Genomic DNA, 17,496 nt, shown 5'->3' with positions numbered 1-17,496 from the left:
CCACAGAGCCACTTGCTCATTCCTTACCTCTCCCCTCCCTGTTTTTCCCTTCACTTCCCTTTCCTCTGCCACCCCCACTCCTAGTGGGATAGAGAGTAGAGTTGGAGAGGAAAAAGGTAAAACTTGTGGGTTGATAGAAGAACACTTTAATAACTGAAACAAAATATTATACTAATAATACTAATGCTGCTGCTACTACTACAAATAATAATGAAAAGGACAGAGAAAAAGTGGAGTAAAACGCAAGAGAAACATGTGCATAACACATTTGCTTACCACCTGCTGACCAACATCCAAACCATCCCTGAGCCATGATCAGGAAGGGCCAGGTTCCCCCAGTTTATATCCTGGACATGAGACTCTTAAATACGGAATGTCCTTTTGGTCAGTTCAGGTCAGCAGTTTTGGTTATGCTCCCTCACAACTTCTTGTGCACCTGCTTGGTGGCAGGTCATAGGTCACTGAAGAGTGTTTGGTGTAAGTTAGACACTGGTTAGCAACAGCTAAAACATCTGTATTATCAGCGTTACTGTCACACTAAATTCAGAGCACAGCACTGTACAAGCTACTAGAGAAGAAAATTCATTGTACCCCAGCCAAAAGTAGGATGGAGTCCTTGTGGCTTTTTTTATCTCTGTCTTGATGGTGGTTTCTTTTCATTTCTTCTCCATCTTCCATTTCTCTGCTGGCTAGACTCTCTCCTTTCTCCTCTTTGTTTGTTTTGCTTTGCTTTTGGTTTTTCTCCCAGCTCTCATCCCTTAGGAGAACATTCTGTGCTGTGTAGATGCTATGAGAAGTTGTTTAGAGCTCAAGAAAAACAGACTCTGGGAGACAAGAGTAGCATATGAGTTCTGGGCAAAGCCGCCGGTTTCAGTGCCAAAGCTGGACTGGTCTGTCTGGATTCTATGGGCTATGTGATCAATTACTGTTTACCTGCCTTGCCCGGTCAGAAAAACCTGTTAAAGGAATCAGTAAATACAAGCAGCATTCTTGCAACTTAACTGTTGCACTTTGTCAAATCTGAGGCCAGTTGCCAAAGGTTTATTTTGACAGATTTTGATGGTACTAGAAAAAGATGCAACACTAATATAAAGCTTATCCTCTGCCAAGGTTGAGGTCCTGCTTCAAAGTGTAGGAGTGTGAGGAAACTTAACAAAAATGTCAAAAACACTGCAATTTTTCTCTCTCTCTCTTTCTCTCTCTCTCTTTCTCTCTCTTTCTCTCTCTCTCTTTCTCTCTCTCTCTTTCCCTCTCTCTTTCCCTCTCTCTCTTTCCCTCTCTCTCTTTCCCTCTCTCTCTTTCCCCCTCTCTCTTTCCCCCTCTCTCTTTCCCCCTCTCTCTTTCCCCCTCTCTCTTTCCCCCTCTCTCTTTCCCCCTCTCTCTTTCCCCCTCTCTCTTTCCCCCTCTCTCTTTCCCCCTCTCTCTTTCCCCCTCTCTCTTTCCCCCTCTCTCTTTCCCCCTCTCTCTTTCCCCCTCTCTCTTTCCCCCTCTCTCTTTCCCCCTCTCTCTTTCCCTCTCTCTCTTTCTCTCTTTCTCTCTCTCTTTCTTAATAAAGGTAAATTAATCCTAAAGCAGGCATTGTGTTAGAAGACTTCAGTCAACCATGAATAGGAATTCAAAACAGGAAGTTTCAATTAATCTTAGTATTGCCACTTTTTAAAGATTACAATATATCTTACCCTTAATGTACGTACTTACATTTAACAGTGTGTCTGGTGTGCCTGTGCATGGGTACTAAAACAGTAATCTCCTTGTTTTTCATTTTTTCACCTCTACAGACAGACTTATTCTACTTTTGACTCTCACAGAGTACAGGCAGTGCTAAGACTGCAACTTGTCACTGACAGCTTTCCTTTGCCAAAAGTAGAAGAAATAATGAATACTAACAGACACTTTTTCATGGAGATAAATTAGGTTAAAAAGAAAAAGGATTAAGAACACTAATGGAGGAAAATTCTATGAATAAAGTATAAATATTAGTAGAAGCTGCACTCAAAGTCCTAATATTAAAAATGCTAAAATGTTACCTTTTTAAATAGGATTTCAGAAGCCTATACTTCATGGACTATGCACCTTTGGGTTTGCTGCTAGGAACGTTTTGAAGCAGTTTGCAAATAATGATGTGAACAGATTCAAGGCAATCAAGGTCTGTGTGTTGATTCTTCGAAGTAAATTTTCTTCATTCTTCTGGTTTTAGTGCCAAAAGAAATCTTCAGTGTGGGGGAAGTCTTTCACAATGTCTTAACTGCAAGAATTGCTTTTACTTACAGCTGCATGCATTTTAATTCCTCTGTCTTATATGTTTATTTAAATATTTAGGCTTTCTACATTGATAGTTGACTTAATTTTCCTCTTTACTTTTTATCATTTCAGTAGAGCCCAATGTATTTAAACGTTGCATTTACATATAACATACAAATCTTTTTGCAACCCCACCTTTTTTTCTTTTTTTGCTTTTAGGTTCGCTTTGCAAGCCCAGTCTATCCAGGACAAACTTTGCAAACAGAAATGTGGAAGGAAGGAAATAGAATTCATTTTCAGACCAAGGTCAGAACAATCTCTTCATTGTGGACTTCAGAGAAACATGTATTGGTTAAAAGACTGGGGATATGAGGGGGAGCAAAAAAAGATGACTCCTTAAGCAGCACACTATTGTGACAAAGGCTTTGTAAAGAATTTAAATAAATAGAGTGAAATAGTGTTACTAATTTTATAGCGTCACTAGGATTCTAATAGAAATACTATTATAATAATATATATTATAAATATATATTTTATATATATATTATTATTATTATTATAGGACTTAATACCCTCATATAAAATGAGGACTCTTAATTGTGTTGCATTTTTGTGTTTGTCCACTGGGGAAGATAAAAAACCAGTCACCCTCAGGTCATCATAGTGTGTACTTGTTTTCTGGAGTTACTTATGACTTTGTATATTCATCTTGTTTTTTTTTAACGTTTATTTATCTTAATCAGCTCTTAACAGTTTACGCCTCTTAAGTGTGCTGCAGATTTAGCTTAGATTGGGTTAAACTTAAGCTGCAGCAATGCAGAACAGCTTCCTAAAAATGGAAATTTCATAGCAGTTGTACATAGTAACTGCAATAAACCAGTGTTTACACTTTCGTCAAATCTGGGTTCTTCTCTTTTCTTTGGTCTTGCTGTTTGCATTTTATTTGGCTATCCTGTAATTCTTTTCTCCATGTCATAGGGTACTTAGTGAGAGCTAAGGTAAAACTCCAGATAAAGGGCAAAAACTAAATTTTCATCACTCCTGTAGCATGATACGACATTTTCACTTTCTTAATCTGTGATTTGATACTGGTATTTGTCAATACTTGCTTGGGCTTATGCAGTGCAATTTACATTGCTTTGCTGGCCAAAGTTTTGCAGCCTCATCTCAGTAAAAATGTAGCCAGCTCTTGATCAGTGATTAGGGCAGCAGGTATAGTTGCACCTGCAGAGAGGATTGGGCAGGCAAAATCAAACTGGGGGAACCATCATAGGAGCAGAGGCTTGTATTTATACAGCTTTCTGGGATATACCTTGACTGAAGAAGGCAAATTTTGTTTGTAGATCTGATGAGCTTAGCAGCTACAGAATTTCAGAATTGTAACAATGTGTACTACTGTGGTAACTACTGTATACAAACTCTCCATTTCTGATTTCTAATTACTAGGAGTAAATAAGGTAGTTCAGTGTCTCAAGTGAGCTTTGGAGATTACTATAGCTGTATTTAAAAGGTACTATCACCCAGTCCTGACAAAATTTCTAGGATTCATATATTTACTTTTGATGGTTTCCATGTACCATATTAATTAAAAGAGTTCATAATATGCTTCCAAGCCCTTCTAAATTTGTAAATGTGGTGAATTGTTCTGTTGTGTTTGAAAGCAAAATTTATAATTATACTTGGTTTAGTAATTGCAAATATGTAGAGTTTTGCTGAATTTTGCTAGGGTTTTTCCACAGCTTTGGAGTAACTGAATTTGGATAGAGATTACAAGGTTTAGCAGGATTATAGTAAACCATCTTAAACAGTTATGAGTTGTACAGAATTTTGTTTCTTATTTCATGTTGGATTTGTATGAATTAAAGCCATCTTTGTGAACTCTGGTTAAATCAAACTACAAGTGGATATACAACTTTGAGAGGTGGTGTGAATCCATTTTCTGAAGTGCAGTGGCAGCAGGTGACAAGCTGTTAGGCATGACTTGAATAATAGTTAATGTAGTACAATAAACTAGGCTACGATACTTGATATTTCTCCAGCTTGGCTATTTATCCTACACCTCTCTATATGCATTGTCACTGAATCAAATGGCCATCTTCTGTTAGCTGCCATAAGTCAGTATGGTTTGCCACATCCCTCAAAGAGAAGATGCCAAATTGAAACCCATTTTCTTATCTCATGAAATAACTATTTAAAAAAATTAAACGAGAGGGGAATTCAGGTATTCTCCATCATTCTTTTTGTAATCTTTCTTGTTTGCAATGCATAAAAAGTGGTTTCTAGTGCAAGTTCCAGAATAAGGCACGTGGTGATAGTGAAATTGTGTAAATGGAGTCTTGTCAACGGAGTATCTACCTCAAGGAAAAAGATTTTAGAACAATGTCTTTCTAAGAACTATTTATGAAGAAATAGTGACAGCAACTTGTAACACTGGAGGTAAATAAAGTATTTCAGCTGTTTTATGAACAGAACGCCAGCAATATATTTCTCTAGAGGAAAATAATTACTTACTTGAAGAGCTATTTGAAAAACATAACAACTTGCCTCAGGACTACAGCACATTTATGAGGTGGTTTTTTTTCACTCTTTAACTTTTATGTTTTCTCTTTTTATCTCTGATCTTAAAATATCAGTAATACTCCTTAGATGCCCTTCTTTTGTGACTTTCTGCAAATAAATCACTTCTTTAATGTATTTTTCCCCCACTACAGATCAAGGAGACTGGAGAAGTTGCCATTTCAGGGGGCTATGTGGATATAGTACCAGCCTTGGAAAAGCCTTCTGCTCAAAATCTTCTGATGGTAGGTGGAAGCAATGAAAGTTCTAACTTACAGAGAAGCAGAGTTAGGGTTTATTTATTATTGAGAAAAGCACAGGAAAAATACTTAGGTCTCTTCCCAATCTTATTTGCAGTATTCATAGCAGTTACAAGTTCAGAGATGTTAAACATACACATTGTTTAAGATACGGATGTTAATTGATCTGTTTGGGAGGAAAATTTTAGGTTTTTTGACATACACAGGATGGCTGATGTTTGACATGCTTGATGTTAATTAAACACTCAGGATGCAACATACATTGTACTGTATGTTGCCAAAAAAAAGTAGGGCATGTACCAGTGAGGACCACATGTTTTGAACACTTGCATAGCTCAAAATAGAAAATATTTAATGTAATTTGGATGTGTATCTGTAGAGCAATGATTTTGTTATTATTCTGTAGATGTTGAAGATCAAACTCTGTATAGGATGTAAAAGTGTGTGATGTCTCCCAGTTTTTTCGGAGACATGGGGAGAGTGGCAGGAAGGCATTAACATAAGTGGAAATGAAATAATGTACTCACAGAAAAGAAGTTCCATCATTGAATCATTTTGAAATAAGACTCTGAGAGCTGCTTGTACATGTGCTTAGGTCTAGCACATAATATGCTCTTTATACTGTATATATTTTAAAGAATCCCCTGCATTCAGGCATGCCTTAAGCCTTGGGTACCATACTTGCCACAAAACACAGAATTGTGCATGCGGTAGTGAGGATGACCTGGGTTCCTAATGTGGTCTGAAAGTCGCTTGAGGAAATGCATAATGTGTTGCCTTAATAAAATGTTACCTTTTTTCCCCATTGATTCCTGCGTGCAAACAATGAAACTTTAATGCTTTGAAGTTTATGAAATAGTGAGATAGTGGCATTCATATAAAGCTTGTGATCACAGAATGGGGAATATTGGGTGATACTTGGGCTGTATCCAAAACAATGTGGGAAGCAGGGAAAGGAGGGGATTCTGCCCCTCTGCTCTGCTCTGGTGAGACCCCCACCTGGAACCCTGCATCCAGAGCTGGGATCCCCAGCACAGGAAGGGCACTGACCTGTTGGAGCAAGTCCAGAGGAAGGACATCAAGAAAATTACGGGAATTGAGCACCCTTCTCATTAGAAAAGGCTAAGAAAATTTGGTTTGTTCAGCCTGGAAAAGAGAAGACTTCAGGGTGACCAAAATGTGGCCTTTTATTACCTGAAGGGAGACAATGAGGAACTTTTTACAAGAGCATGTAGGGACAGGATAAGGGGGAAATGGATTGAAACTAAAAGAGGATAGGTTTAGATTAGATCTTAAGATCAGATTCTTTACTGTGAGATTGGTGAGGCACTGGAACAGGTTTCCCAGAGAAACCAGCAAGCTGTGGCTGCCTCATCCCTGGAAGTGTTGAAGGCCCTTCTGGGTGGGGCTTGGAGTACCTTGGTCTAGTGAAAAGTGTCCCTGCCCCCCAGTAGGGGGGATAGAGCTAGATTATCTTTAGGGTTCATTCCAATTCAGGCCATCCTATGATTCTATGATTTATCCAGGAACCTGTTTCTTTTTGCTGCTTATATTTAATCTTCTGACACATTCTGAATTTTTGAATGAAGTTCAGACATTAGAGCTTTTCTGAGCTGCTCAGATTCTCTTTTTTTTTAACTTGGGTAGGAGAGGTGGGGTTTTTTTAAGCTTACTCTGAGAATTTAAGGTGCTTTGGCAGAAATTTATTGACAGGATCAGACACCCACCAGGGGAAACCAGCCTGACTGAGTGAAGATTGGCGAATTTAAATGCCATTGAGAACCCTTTTATGTAATAGAAAATGTTAAGCTTAACCAAAGAGGTGACAAAATAGCAGCCTGAGGAGTCTTGTGTTCTGCTGTACAGGTAAGTACAGCAGACAACTAAAGCTCGGAGACCTTCTTTGCTCCAGTTCCAGTTAGATGAAAAATGTCACTGAAGTAGCTTCCTAAAGCGGAGCCTTTTATCCAGTACAAATATTTGTTAAAAGAAAGACAGTGAAAGGCTTGGAAAATAATGTGTTTGGAAAAGTTGGAAATGTAAATGTAGCTAATCCCACTCTTAAATTTTGTCTGCACTGGGGTTTTGACTGTGTTCATAGTGCAGTATGTTTTGAACATCTTTCATGTCAAGTTAAAGTAATGTACTAGTAAAAACATTTTTTTTTGTTCTGAAAACTAACGTTACATTCACTGTGGAAAAAGTGGCAGTGGTTAATCCTCCAAAAGGAAAAGAGGGTAGTTTAGAAACTCTTACTGGCACTATTAAAAAACATGTCTTAAATTATAATGATAAATGACAAAAACTATAAAACCAAGATTTTAAGTAATTTTAAATGAAAATTTGAAATTAAGCTTTTTCTGCTTGAATGTACTTAGTGCTGATGGTTGCTAGAAGTGATTCTTCTGTGGTAGAAGATATCTCAATTGCATTTAATTATTATTCTATAGATAGTTGAAGCAATGTGTGCTGGAAAGTAAGAGACATATTCAGTACCTTTTAACAAAGTTTCAATTTAAAATTCTTCATACTTTTTTTTTTTTTTTTAAGACTGAAGGGCTGCAGAGTAACCTTGTGTTTGAAGAAATTGGTCGTCGTGTAAAAGAGATCGGAAGTGAATTGGTAAAGAAAGTAAATGCCGTATTCCAGTGGGACATCACTAAAGACGGAAAAACAGCAATGCAGTGGAGTAAGTTGTAGTGTTTATATAATACCCCAATGCATTTTTGTTATGAAGTGAGATTAATTGTAATCATGCTAATTAAACTTGATAGCTTAGGACTAAGCATAAAGTAGTAGGTAAATATGCAATGGGACTTACAGGTCTGAATGCATACTGGGTGCACAAATGAAAAGGAGGTCAGATGAAGTTTTCAGTTACTAACCTTTCTAGGAACATACTCCTGTAACTTGCCTGTTTAGATGTAGGCATAGGCTACATCATCCTTTAGAACTTCAGTGCATTTCTATTTACGTTTCCCACTGGGTTGCCGCTGCACTGCTGAATTAGCCTAGTAGGAGTATTACCGTAATTAGTCTGCTGGTGATGTACATAGTAACTCATCTGAAACAAATAGTAATTATTTCTACTCATTGTTCTTGTCACTTCAGTGAAAATGTAGCCCAATTTATTTCCATTTAAACTTCCTGAGATCAAGGTTTAATGGAGGCATAATCATGATTTCCCATCGCTTAAGCATGGGACTGGTTGATGACAAGAAACTAAAGCCTGTAATATCAATGGGTCACAGCAGAACTTTTTCCTAATTAAATGAATAATAGAATTACATGAAGTGGTCTGATGGAGGCAAAACTACTTCCTTGAAAACCTTTTCTTAAATTCTCCTTTGGTCTTTTTATAAAGATATGTATTTATGCAAACAACCCAAATCTAATTTTATTAATTGGATAGATATTTTTATCTTTGGATTTTTTTTTTTTATTTTTTTAGTTGGCATGTCTACTACTCTGTTGGTGAAGTGTAAAGTTTTTCTGAAGGGAAAAAGCTTAGTGAGGTTGCAATTTCCAGGCCTTTTTGTGGAGGAATGGAAGTCTTTGAGTCAAGTCTGTTATTTAGGCTTCTTTTTGATTGGTCTCAGTGGTTGGATGTAGTCAAAGAGTTCTGGGGATGATGCAGGTGAAGGGGCTGCCCTTTGACAGGCTAAGAGGAGAGACACAGTAGGTCAGATCAGGTCTGCATTACGTTTTGTTCTTTACACTGTGACTTTTTTAAACTATTGTTGTGCAATTTAGAAGCCTATAATTTTACTTAGGTTTTTCCTAATGTTAACCAGCAGAGATCCAAAGTATCAAGACTGCTGTTAAGTTTCAGGAAAAATATACATAGGTTGATCAAGATAGTTGTGTTCTACTCGCCTTGCTTTAAAGCAGTTTTTGAGGTATAAACAGTGATTTCCATTTGGATAGAAGTTAATAAATATTCTGAAAATACCTGTGTATATTATGCAAGCTGATTGCCTATACATCAAAATGAGACAAGGGAAATACTGACTAATCCAACTCAGATGTTCTGTCTTAAAATTCTTTGCTGCTCTTAATCATTTCTACTGTCTGCTTTTTTTTTTTTCAGTTTTCCATTTTTGTGGAAGTAATTTAAATTATGGACATGGTTAGAACTTGGATAGAAAACTTACTAAGTTTTACTTGTGTTCTTACTCACATTTTTAAATGGTAATTAGAAGTGTATTAGTTAAACTCTGAATACTTAAAGTGGAAACTTGTTTGTTAGGCAATCACTCTGTACTCCACAGAGCATCAGTCCTGTTAATTGTTTCATGTGTAACTAAATTTGATATAAATGACGGTCGTGTTTATAATAGCAACTGGAAAACTATTTTAGGTTGATTGATCATTGATTTTAACTTCGGAACTGCTTTATTGATCACCTAAATTCAATATTACATATGTTCAGAGAATAGAGGGACAAGTCAAGGGAGGAGGAATCTGCTGAGGGCTGTTTCAAGATATGAAGCAAATTTCTCACTCAGGAAAGTTCTCAAACTGCAAATTGCTGAATGCAGAACAAGCACACTTAAGAGACTTAGGCCTGAGCAGTGCCCTTACCTGCCTCATGAGACCACATTTTATTAGATGGGAACAGGTGAATGTTTTTGCTATTGTATTCAGATCAAGAGAGCATTCCTGCTTCAAATAAATCAATAGTCAGCCTTTTGTCCTCTCCTACTTCTCCTACTGAAGCAGTAGGAAGAAGATACTGCTTTCTTCCCGTTCATATGTCTCTATTGAAAAGGGATTAAATAGACATAGTTTTTGTTTGTCCTGTTCTGTCTGCTTCTGTTGCAGTGAAAATTTTCTGTACTATTATATGAATTTGGAAAAATACTTGAAGTTGCCTGTGGAATGGAGGCTGTAGGAGCTAATCTAGTATTTTAAACTTTTCCCACTGCTGACTGCTATTGAGAGCTGAAATAAAACATTTCCAGAATCTTGGAAAAGTTACTGTGAATATTTTTACGATGTGATCAGTTCCTTAAAACTTAAAAATTACTGTAGTCTCTGTGGTGTAGTGAATATGTAAGGCTGATTGTAAATATCTAGGTGACCCAGCAGAGTGTCTATAGAAAATGTTGTTTACTTTTCCTTTTGGGAGTATTGGTATGCTAGTACTTTGTATATAATTTTCTTTGAAAGAACTTTCACTGTTATCATATTTCTGTATTGTGTTTTCAGAATAATTTTTTCAGAATTATTATTTCAGAATATATTTTGTGCCTTTAGATTACAAATACTTATTGGATGAAGAAAACAGGAGTTGGTTAGAACTAAAATAGTTAAACTACAAGCAATCACTAAATATTAAACTTTCATTTTGTCAATATGAAAATAGTTACGAAAACTCACTAGTAGAATTTTAGGAGTTAAGACAACTGTAGTGTCAACCTTCACTGTTTGTCCTTACATGGATCAAGAACCTAGTGTGTCTATTTAACTTCAATGGCACATTTTTAATGGCAAGGTATATATGTATCTGCACAATTAAATCTTTATTTGGGGAATATTTGAAAACACTTTCCTGCCATTAAAAAACATATACCCAAACAAGCACAAAGCGAAAGACCTTCCAGAGGCAAGTATTTGAGATTTATAAGCAGTTGTCAACTTAATTCTTTTCACGTGTTTGCATATGTTGTATTATTATTCAGTATTCAGGAGCATGATCTTGTACTGTCTCTTCTGCCACATGCTGGTATAATTCATTTTCCATGGTAAGTGCAGAAGAAGATGGTAGTTTGTGAGTTTGCATTCAAAGGAAGACAGCTTTCTTGCAGTTAGGATATTCTCAATAATCCAAAAGATTGCTGATCTTTATGTGATCTTCTCTGTATGGTCATCAGCAAGACTTCTGTAATGCAGATGAGCAATGACAGTCAGTTCAGAATATGTAACACTGACAATGCCATTTGCTTGGCTTTTTCAGTTGTTTATGTAATGTAAGCTTCTGTACACAATTAGAAATTTTAGCCTTTGACAGATTAATTTTTTTTTAACTTTAAAAACTGAAGATGACAGTATGATGTTACCTTTGCTATTATTTGCATTTATTTCTGTGTCACTATTTTCACTGATTTCCAAAGGCACTTCAGATTTTAATGTTACTCAACTCAGTAGAATTGTACTTCTTTACCGTACATTTAAATTCAGCCTGGTGCTTATTAGTTGATCTTCTGTCTACAAGAATTTTAAATCATTTTTGTAAATGTTATACTGATAGATTAGATCAATCATGAATTATCTCTCTATCTTTTCTAAGTAAAATTGCCATTTTGAAGGGTCAATTCCATTATGTACGTAGCTATAAGAAAGCAAAAAGGAAAATTACATTAAAATTAATTCACAATTTGGTTCATGTAGCTAAATATTGCATACTATTTCCGTGTATGGCCAAAATTCTTGACAAGTTATCACTGAAACAACTGGTATGTGAGGAGGAATATTATTTTGGCTGCGTTTTTTGATTTGTTTTAAGCCAGGACTTGGTATTAATTAATTAATGATCGTTTTTTTAGGCCTCTCTTTGTAAGGGCCTCCCAGGCCTTTACAAACAGTGTTTCTGGTTGTTTTGGCTACCTGGTAGGTCTTTTTCTCTTATCTAATTTGATATATAGTTGTTCAAGTGCTTTAATTTTTTGACTTGTCACTTTTACACAGTTTTGTGCTGTTGTGATAAGTGCAGCAGTTGACAGTGCTGGAAACAATCCGAGCCCTGCAGCCCATTGCTCCCTTACTCAGTGATTGTAGGTAGCTCCACCATCTTCTGCTAATGTCCTTCAGCCTCTTCAGATCTTAGAAGGAAGCAGATGAGAGAAGGCAGCACCCACAGCTCAACTTCTGTGTCCATTTCTGGGCCCCTCTTTCAGGAAAGCCACTGAGGAGCTGGAGCAAGTCCGGAGAAGGGTGACAGAGCTGGGGAAGGGTCTGGAGCACAAGTGCTGTGAGGCGCAGCTGAGGGAGCTGGGTGTGTTTAGCCTGGAGAAAAGGAGCCTCAGGAGAGACCTTATTGCTCTGTACAACTGCCTGACTGGAGGCTGTAGCCAGGTGGGGGTTAGCTTCTCCTGCTGCTTCCACAATCAGTGACAGGACAAGAAGAAATATCCTCAAGCTGCACCATGGGAGGTTCATGTTGAACATCAGGAGAAATTTCTTCACAGAAAGGATGGAGTCACCATCCCTGGAAGTGTTCAAGAAACTACTGTATGTAGCATTTAGTGCTATGGTCTAGTTGTTAAGGTAGTGATCAGTCAAAGGTTGAACTCAATGATCTTGAAGGTCTATTCCTACCTTAATAATTCTGTGATTCTGTAAACATGAAAGATTTGCCTTGATTATGGGTGCCATGATTATGCACTGTTAAAGGTGTGGTTGTGCTTTGAGAGGTTAGTATTAATTGTAGATATTGATTGGTAAATGATGGTCTTGAGATTTGGCTAGGAAATGGAGAGGGAGAACAAGGACTGTAATAATGTTAAGTAATATCTTAGTGTACAACAACCTAGCAACTGTTAATTATGTACTATATTCAAAATAAAACATAGGGGTTGTGAGAACTTTTCTGAGCCACTACACCTATTTAATTGTTTTTGTCCTCTAAACTTGACATTGGTGAGACTGATGGATGAGTATTATCAATAAAGTATATCAAAATTTCTTTTCAGCCAGTATTTAGTGAAGAAGGAGAAGTCGTGTCTTGGGAGACAGTATATCAGGCTTTCGGTAGCTGGGTCCCTTCTGGAGCAGTGTAGGAATGAGGAATGGTAGGGACAGGAAATAAATTAATTGCCAGTGGAATGAACTACAAAAAGAGATTCCCTAAGAAGTAATTCAAAACAGTTGGTTAGGAACTGCAGGCATCCTAGACACCTATCTGTGTTTTCTGAATTAATCTGTTGCTGACCTGCCTGCTTGTCTCAAAGGGAGCAGTTTGGCAACGTTGGTATGGTGCCTAACATTGGCAGCATTTGGGTAGGGGTGTATTTTAAAAGCACGTGGACAGTTAGGCTTGGTTAACTTAGTCTGAGAGCTGGTATCCACACTCAGACTTGGTGTGTGTAGCTTGCATTTCATGATTCAGTAGATGATTTTCTTGATTTTTGTTTTCCTGCTCATCGTCTGTGCCTGCATAACCTACAGGAGCAATGTTAAAGGCTATATAGGCAATGTTATTAGCCTATATGGTAGCTGTTTTGGATCACAAGGATGTTACACAAGCCTTACCCACAAACACAAATGTACAGATACTTCACCTAGTGCTCAGTAACCTTTTTTAATTTCTTCCTATATTGCTTGAAGTTAGCAATATGCATTAAATCTGTTCCAGAAATTATAATTTACCTTAAAATCAACTGGAAAATAATAATCCAATATGCCAATTCTCACTGAGCAATGTTGTATACTTAAGTTGCCTTCTAGTTCTGTTGTAACTGGATAAATATTACTTAAAGAAAATTTCAGAAAATGAAAGACTTAAATAGACTAAAGGTACTCCCAGTCTATAGTTCCCCTTACCCAGTCAAAAAATTATTTGGAAAAAAGTTGCACATAAGATAGCTTATGCAGAAATAAGGTGCCATGGTTAGGTGAGGGCCTTAAAATTTGTCCATGAAGAGCGACCAACTGTCATCCATGATTCTATGACTAGAGATGCTATGTCCTGACTGGAATATCCATGTGAATAATGTGTGGGATGGGCTGGTGATGGATCAAGAGGCAAAGGTGTAAACAAAAGACAGGAATTCACAAAATCTGAGAACTACTTGGCAGAGCACATCCTGTCAAAATACTCTTCTAAACAAACAACACAATACCTCATAGTGTTAGCTTTGTAATAGATTATTTTGACAGGTCATTTGGCGTGGGGAAAGAACACTCTGAAGCTACAGACACTTGGAGGAATTTTTGTCTTTCTAGGAGAGAAAGACAGATAATTGGCAAGGCTTTAAATATTCCTTGCATGAAGCAGAATAGACTATATTATATTGCCTGGAGGACAGACTAGGGAAAATGCAGAAGTGTGCTTGAATACCACTACATTTGCCTTGTCTGACTACAGGATGCTGGTTTTGGACTTTAGAGCTTTATTACTGAGTTGAAGATTTTTGCAGTAAGTGCACTAGTTAATACCTTGTGCATCTTCAGTGTCATTCGAAAACAGGTTTTATCGTTGCTGCAAGAATTTTAACTTGCTGAAAAATTCCTTGATGTAAACACCCTCCCCTTTAGTACAGGAACAATTTTTTATTTTCTTTCATTGATGAAGAAGAGTTAAACCTCATTTATTTTCTAAAATAAATGATATTAGAGCTGATAGCTCAAGATTAATGTTTAGACTGGATTAATGTTTAGACTTTATAATAGGTAAGGAAAGTACTGTTCTTAAGCCTGAAAATTTTATCTTTTTTGAAATTAATCTGTCTTTGCTCTTGCTTCTCAGCAATTGACTTAAAGAATGGCTCTGGAGCAGTGTATCAGGGACCTGCCAGAAATTCTGCTGATACTACCTTCACTCTCTCGGATGAGGATTTCATGGATGTGGTACAGCAAAAGATCAACCCCCAAAAGGTAAAGCCTGTCACAGACATACTCTCTTGTATGTAGACATATTATTTACTTTAAGTCAAGCTGTGGTGCATGACTGTTTGCATTCTGAAATCCTAAACCCTGGGATGTTTTGACAGTAGAAACAAGAGTCAGAAGAGGTATAAACAGATCAATACCTTATACTGAATTAACCACAAAGTGTCAGGGGGCATTTATGCCATCTTTATGATCTTGAGACAAAGATAACCACAAAGAGCTAAAGCAAGGCCCTGATAACACCAAGGTTGTGGGTTCAATACCTGTATGGGCAATTCACTTTAGAGGTGGACTAGATGATTTTTCTGGGTCCCTTCCAACTCAGACTATACTGTGATTCGGTGCCATAAAGCCGGGCAGTACAAACTTAGGAATTTGATTGGTTCCTGGTATTTCGTAGTATACAATTTGCAAACTTAGGTTTGTCAGTTTGATCATTCAGGCTGTTTGATTGTCATGCTGCAGGAAGTTGGTATTTTTTGCAGTGGTCTGATTTACAGCTAGTACTGCAGCAGAGAAATGTCAAGACAATGCATGCATGTGGATGGTCAAAATTCACACAAACTAGGATATTTTTCAGGAAAATAAAGATTTAAGGATGGTCTATAATCTGGGTCTGCACTTTTTCTTGGAGTAATCAATTGCTTAAAACTACTAATTTTACTAATAAAAATGCCTTGTGTAAAACTAAATTAAACTGTCACAAATTTAATATGTCAGCTTCCAGATTAAAGCTTGAGCAGATGAAAACTTTAATTAAGCTCATCATATATCAAACAGTTCCTTTTTCTTTGATCCCAAGCAGAAGTTGTTGGAGACTAATGATCACAGTGAATGTTTGTTACAAGTCTTACATACCACATGAGTAAAATCATTTGTGACCCTCTGTATACAGCAGAAGTAAAGCATAACAAACAAGATGTTGATGTATAATCATCAGAATGCTAAAGAACAGTGATTACAATTCAGGAACATTGTCTATGCTTAGGTATTAGTGTTTCCTTTGAGTTTCTGTGAAGTTTTCTATCTAAAGAAGCTCAAAGTATCTATTCATTTTTTTTTCTGCTGGCTCTCTCTATTCTTTATTTGAATGTATTTCAAGCTGATGCAGAACTGTGCAAAAGAATGTTTAAAGAACTTTCAAAGAGCTTTCAAACTGTAAAGCCATAGTGAAGCAAAAACAGTTTTAAAAAAATACAAACTAGATTGAAACAGGGTATACAGCTCTTTGAAGTACAGACAATAAAAATGTAATATACCAGCATTGAAGTGAAAATACTGATTGATTTATGACTTTGCAAATTCAACAAAATCTTGCTTATTTCCTGTTTGTTTTAATATACTATGTATAAAGCCATTGTATTTCTTTGGCATATGTGTGCAATACATTGTGTGAGTTTATTTGTTATGAATTTGAGTGTGTAGCTTACATTTTTATTAGGTCTTTAATTTTCATCATGCAGCCTTTTCATTACATTTTTTCCTTTCTTATAATGATATATGGATATCTATAGTGTGAGGGCAATGATGCTGGGAGCTTATTTTTTTGTGCCCTGCAGAAGTTTTGCCATCAGATTCTGTGAAGGCATTTGTCTTACAGCTGGAGAAGTCATCTGCTGTATGTGGAAAGAGAACAGAGGCAACTGAAGTTGCTTTGTATTTATTCTAATTTTTTCCCAGACAGACTTGGTCTTGTATGGGCTCTAGATAAAAAAATCTGGTTCTGGATGGTATAGAATTGAATGCTTTTTGTTAATAATGGATAACCATTAGGCATTGTGCACTAAAGGCTTTCTCCTGAGTGCTAAACAACCATTCTTTGGCTTCTTGTTTTGTTCTAGCAACTCCTTGGTTTGTGAGTAAACAGTTGAATACATGCTTTTCCCCCCCACCCCTCTTCTGTTCTGTTTAGGCATTCTTTGCTGGTAAACTAAAAGTGAAGGGGAACATCATGCTGAGCCAGAAACTGGAAATGATCCTGAAAGACTATGCCAAACTCTAAACTGCTTGATGGTCTACCACAGGAGTGAAGACCCGTAGAAGATAGAAACTCAAGTAGTTCAGAACCAATGATTTGCAGGCTAGTTAACATCAATGTACTGATTCATTATACTGCTAATACACAAGCTGATTTAATTGCTGTAGACAGAAGTTACAAGATGTACGTAACTGTTACTATTGTCCCTTTTTAGTTTCTCAGCCATGATAGAGAATCATACTTTTCTGATTGCACATCTTTATCTAAATAAAATGTATTTAGTTCTTACAAAGAAGCATATATTTCTGTGTTAATTCTGAAGAAAATTAAACCAATAGACTTCTTTAATATCTCCTTCTATGTGTCTGTCAGTCTTCGTGTTGCCTTAGATAGATTTAGTTTCTATGAGTCTATCTGGTTTATTATTAAAACTAATGGTTTTTGTCTCAAGCTCTCATTATTCTATCAAAATAACTGGAAGATGGAAGTAAATTCCATTTATTTACATCTTGTCATTATGTGGTTTTTTTTCTGCACCAGAAAAAACTCTTGTAACTTTGGAACCCATATGGATTAGCCATTTTCATATGCTACTCTTATAAATCTCTTACAAAGTGGTTAATGTTAATTCTTTAGTGGAAACTTTTTTATGTGAGAGACATTAACACTGCCCCAAAGGCTGTCACTAGAGCCAAACTGTTCTTCGTGTAGATTCATTCTCATGAGGGCTGTCATCAAGGCAGCAGGGAAAGATGGAAGTGAATTCCTCATTTTGAACCTATGGCCAGAACTGAATTAGCAGCTGTGAAAGTGATTATCACTGATAGTCACGTGAACACCTGGAAATTC

At 36.7% G+C, this 17,496-nt stretch overlaps 1 protein-coding gene across 2 annotated transcripts in view; it reads left to right on the top strand.

Annotated features, from left to right (window-relative positions):
* The window catches only part of HSD17B4 (hydroxysteroid 17-beta dehydrogenase 4), a 59,886-nt gene extending 42,732 nt beyond the window's left edge, over window positions 1-17,154 (top strand). For both annotated transcript variants that reach the window (XM_083882866.1, XM_083882867.1), the window contains exons 19-24: window positions 2,040-2,146; window positions 2,461-2,547; window positions 4,953-5,042; window positions 7,608-7,746; window positions 14,527-14,654; window positions 16,582-17,154. In XM_083882866.1, coding sequence (XP_083738992.1) covers window positions 2,040-2,146; window positions 2,461-2,547; window positions 4,953-5,042; window positions 7,608-7,746; window positions 14,527-14,654; window positions 16,582-16,671 — 641 coding nt within the window. In that variant the 3' untranslated portion in view covers window positions 16,672-17,154. The remainder of the gene's footprint in view (window positions 1-2,039; window positions 2,147-2,460; window positions 2,548-4,952; window positions 5,043-7,607; window positions 7,747-14,526; window positions 14,655-16,581) is intronic.
* Window positions 17,155-17,496: the final 342 nt, after the last annotated feature.

This window comes from Zosterops lateralis, assembly GCF_965231275.1.
Source record: "Zosterops lateralis genome assembly, chromosome: Z".
Classification (NCBI taxonomy): domain Eukaryota; kingdom Metazoa; phylum Chordata; class Aves; order Passeriformes; family Zosteropidae; genus Zosterops; species Zosterops lateralis.
This window is presented reverse-complemented; position numbering and strand designations above follow the sequence as displayed.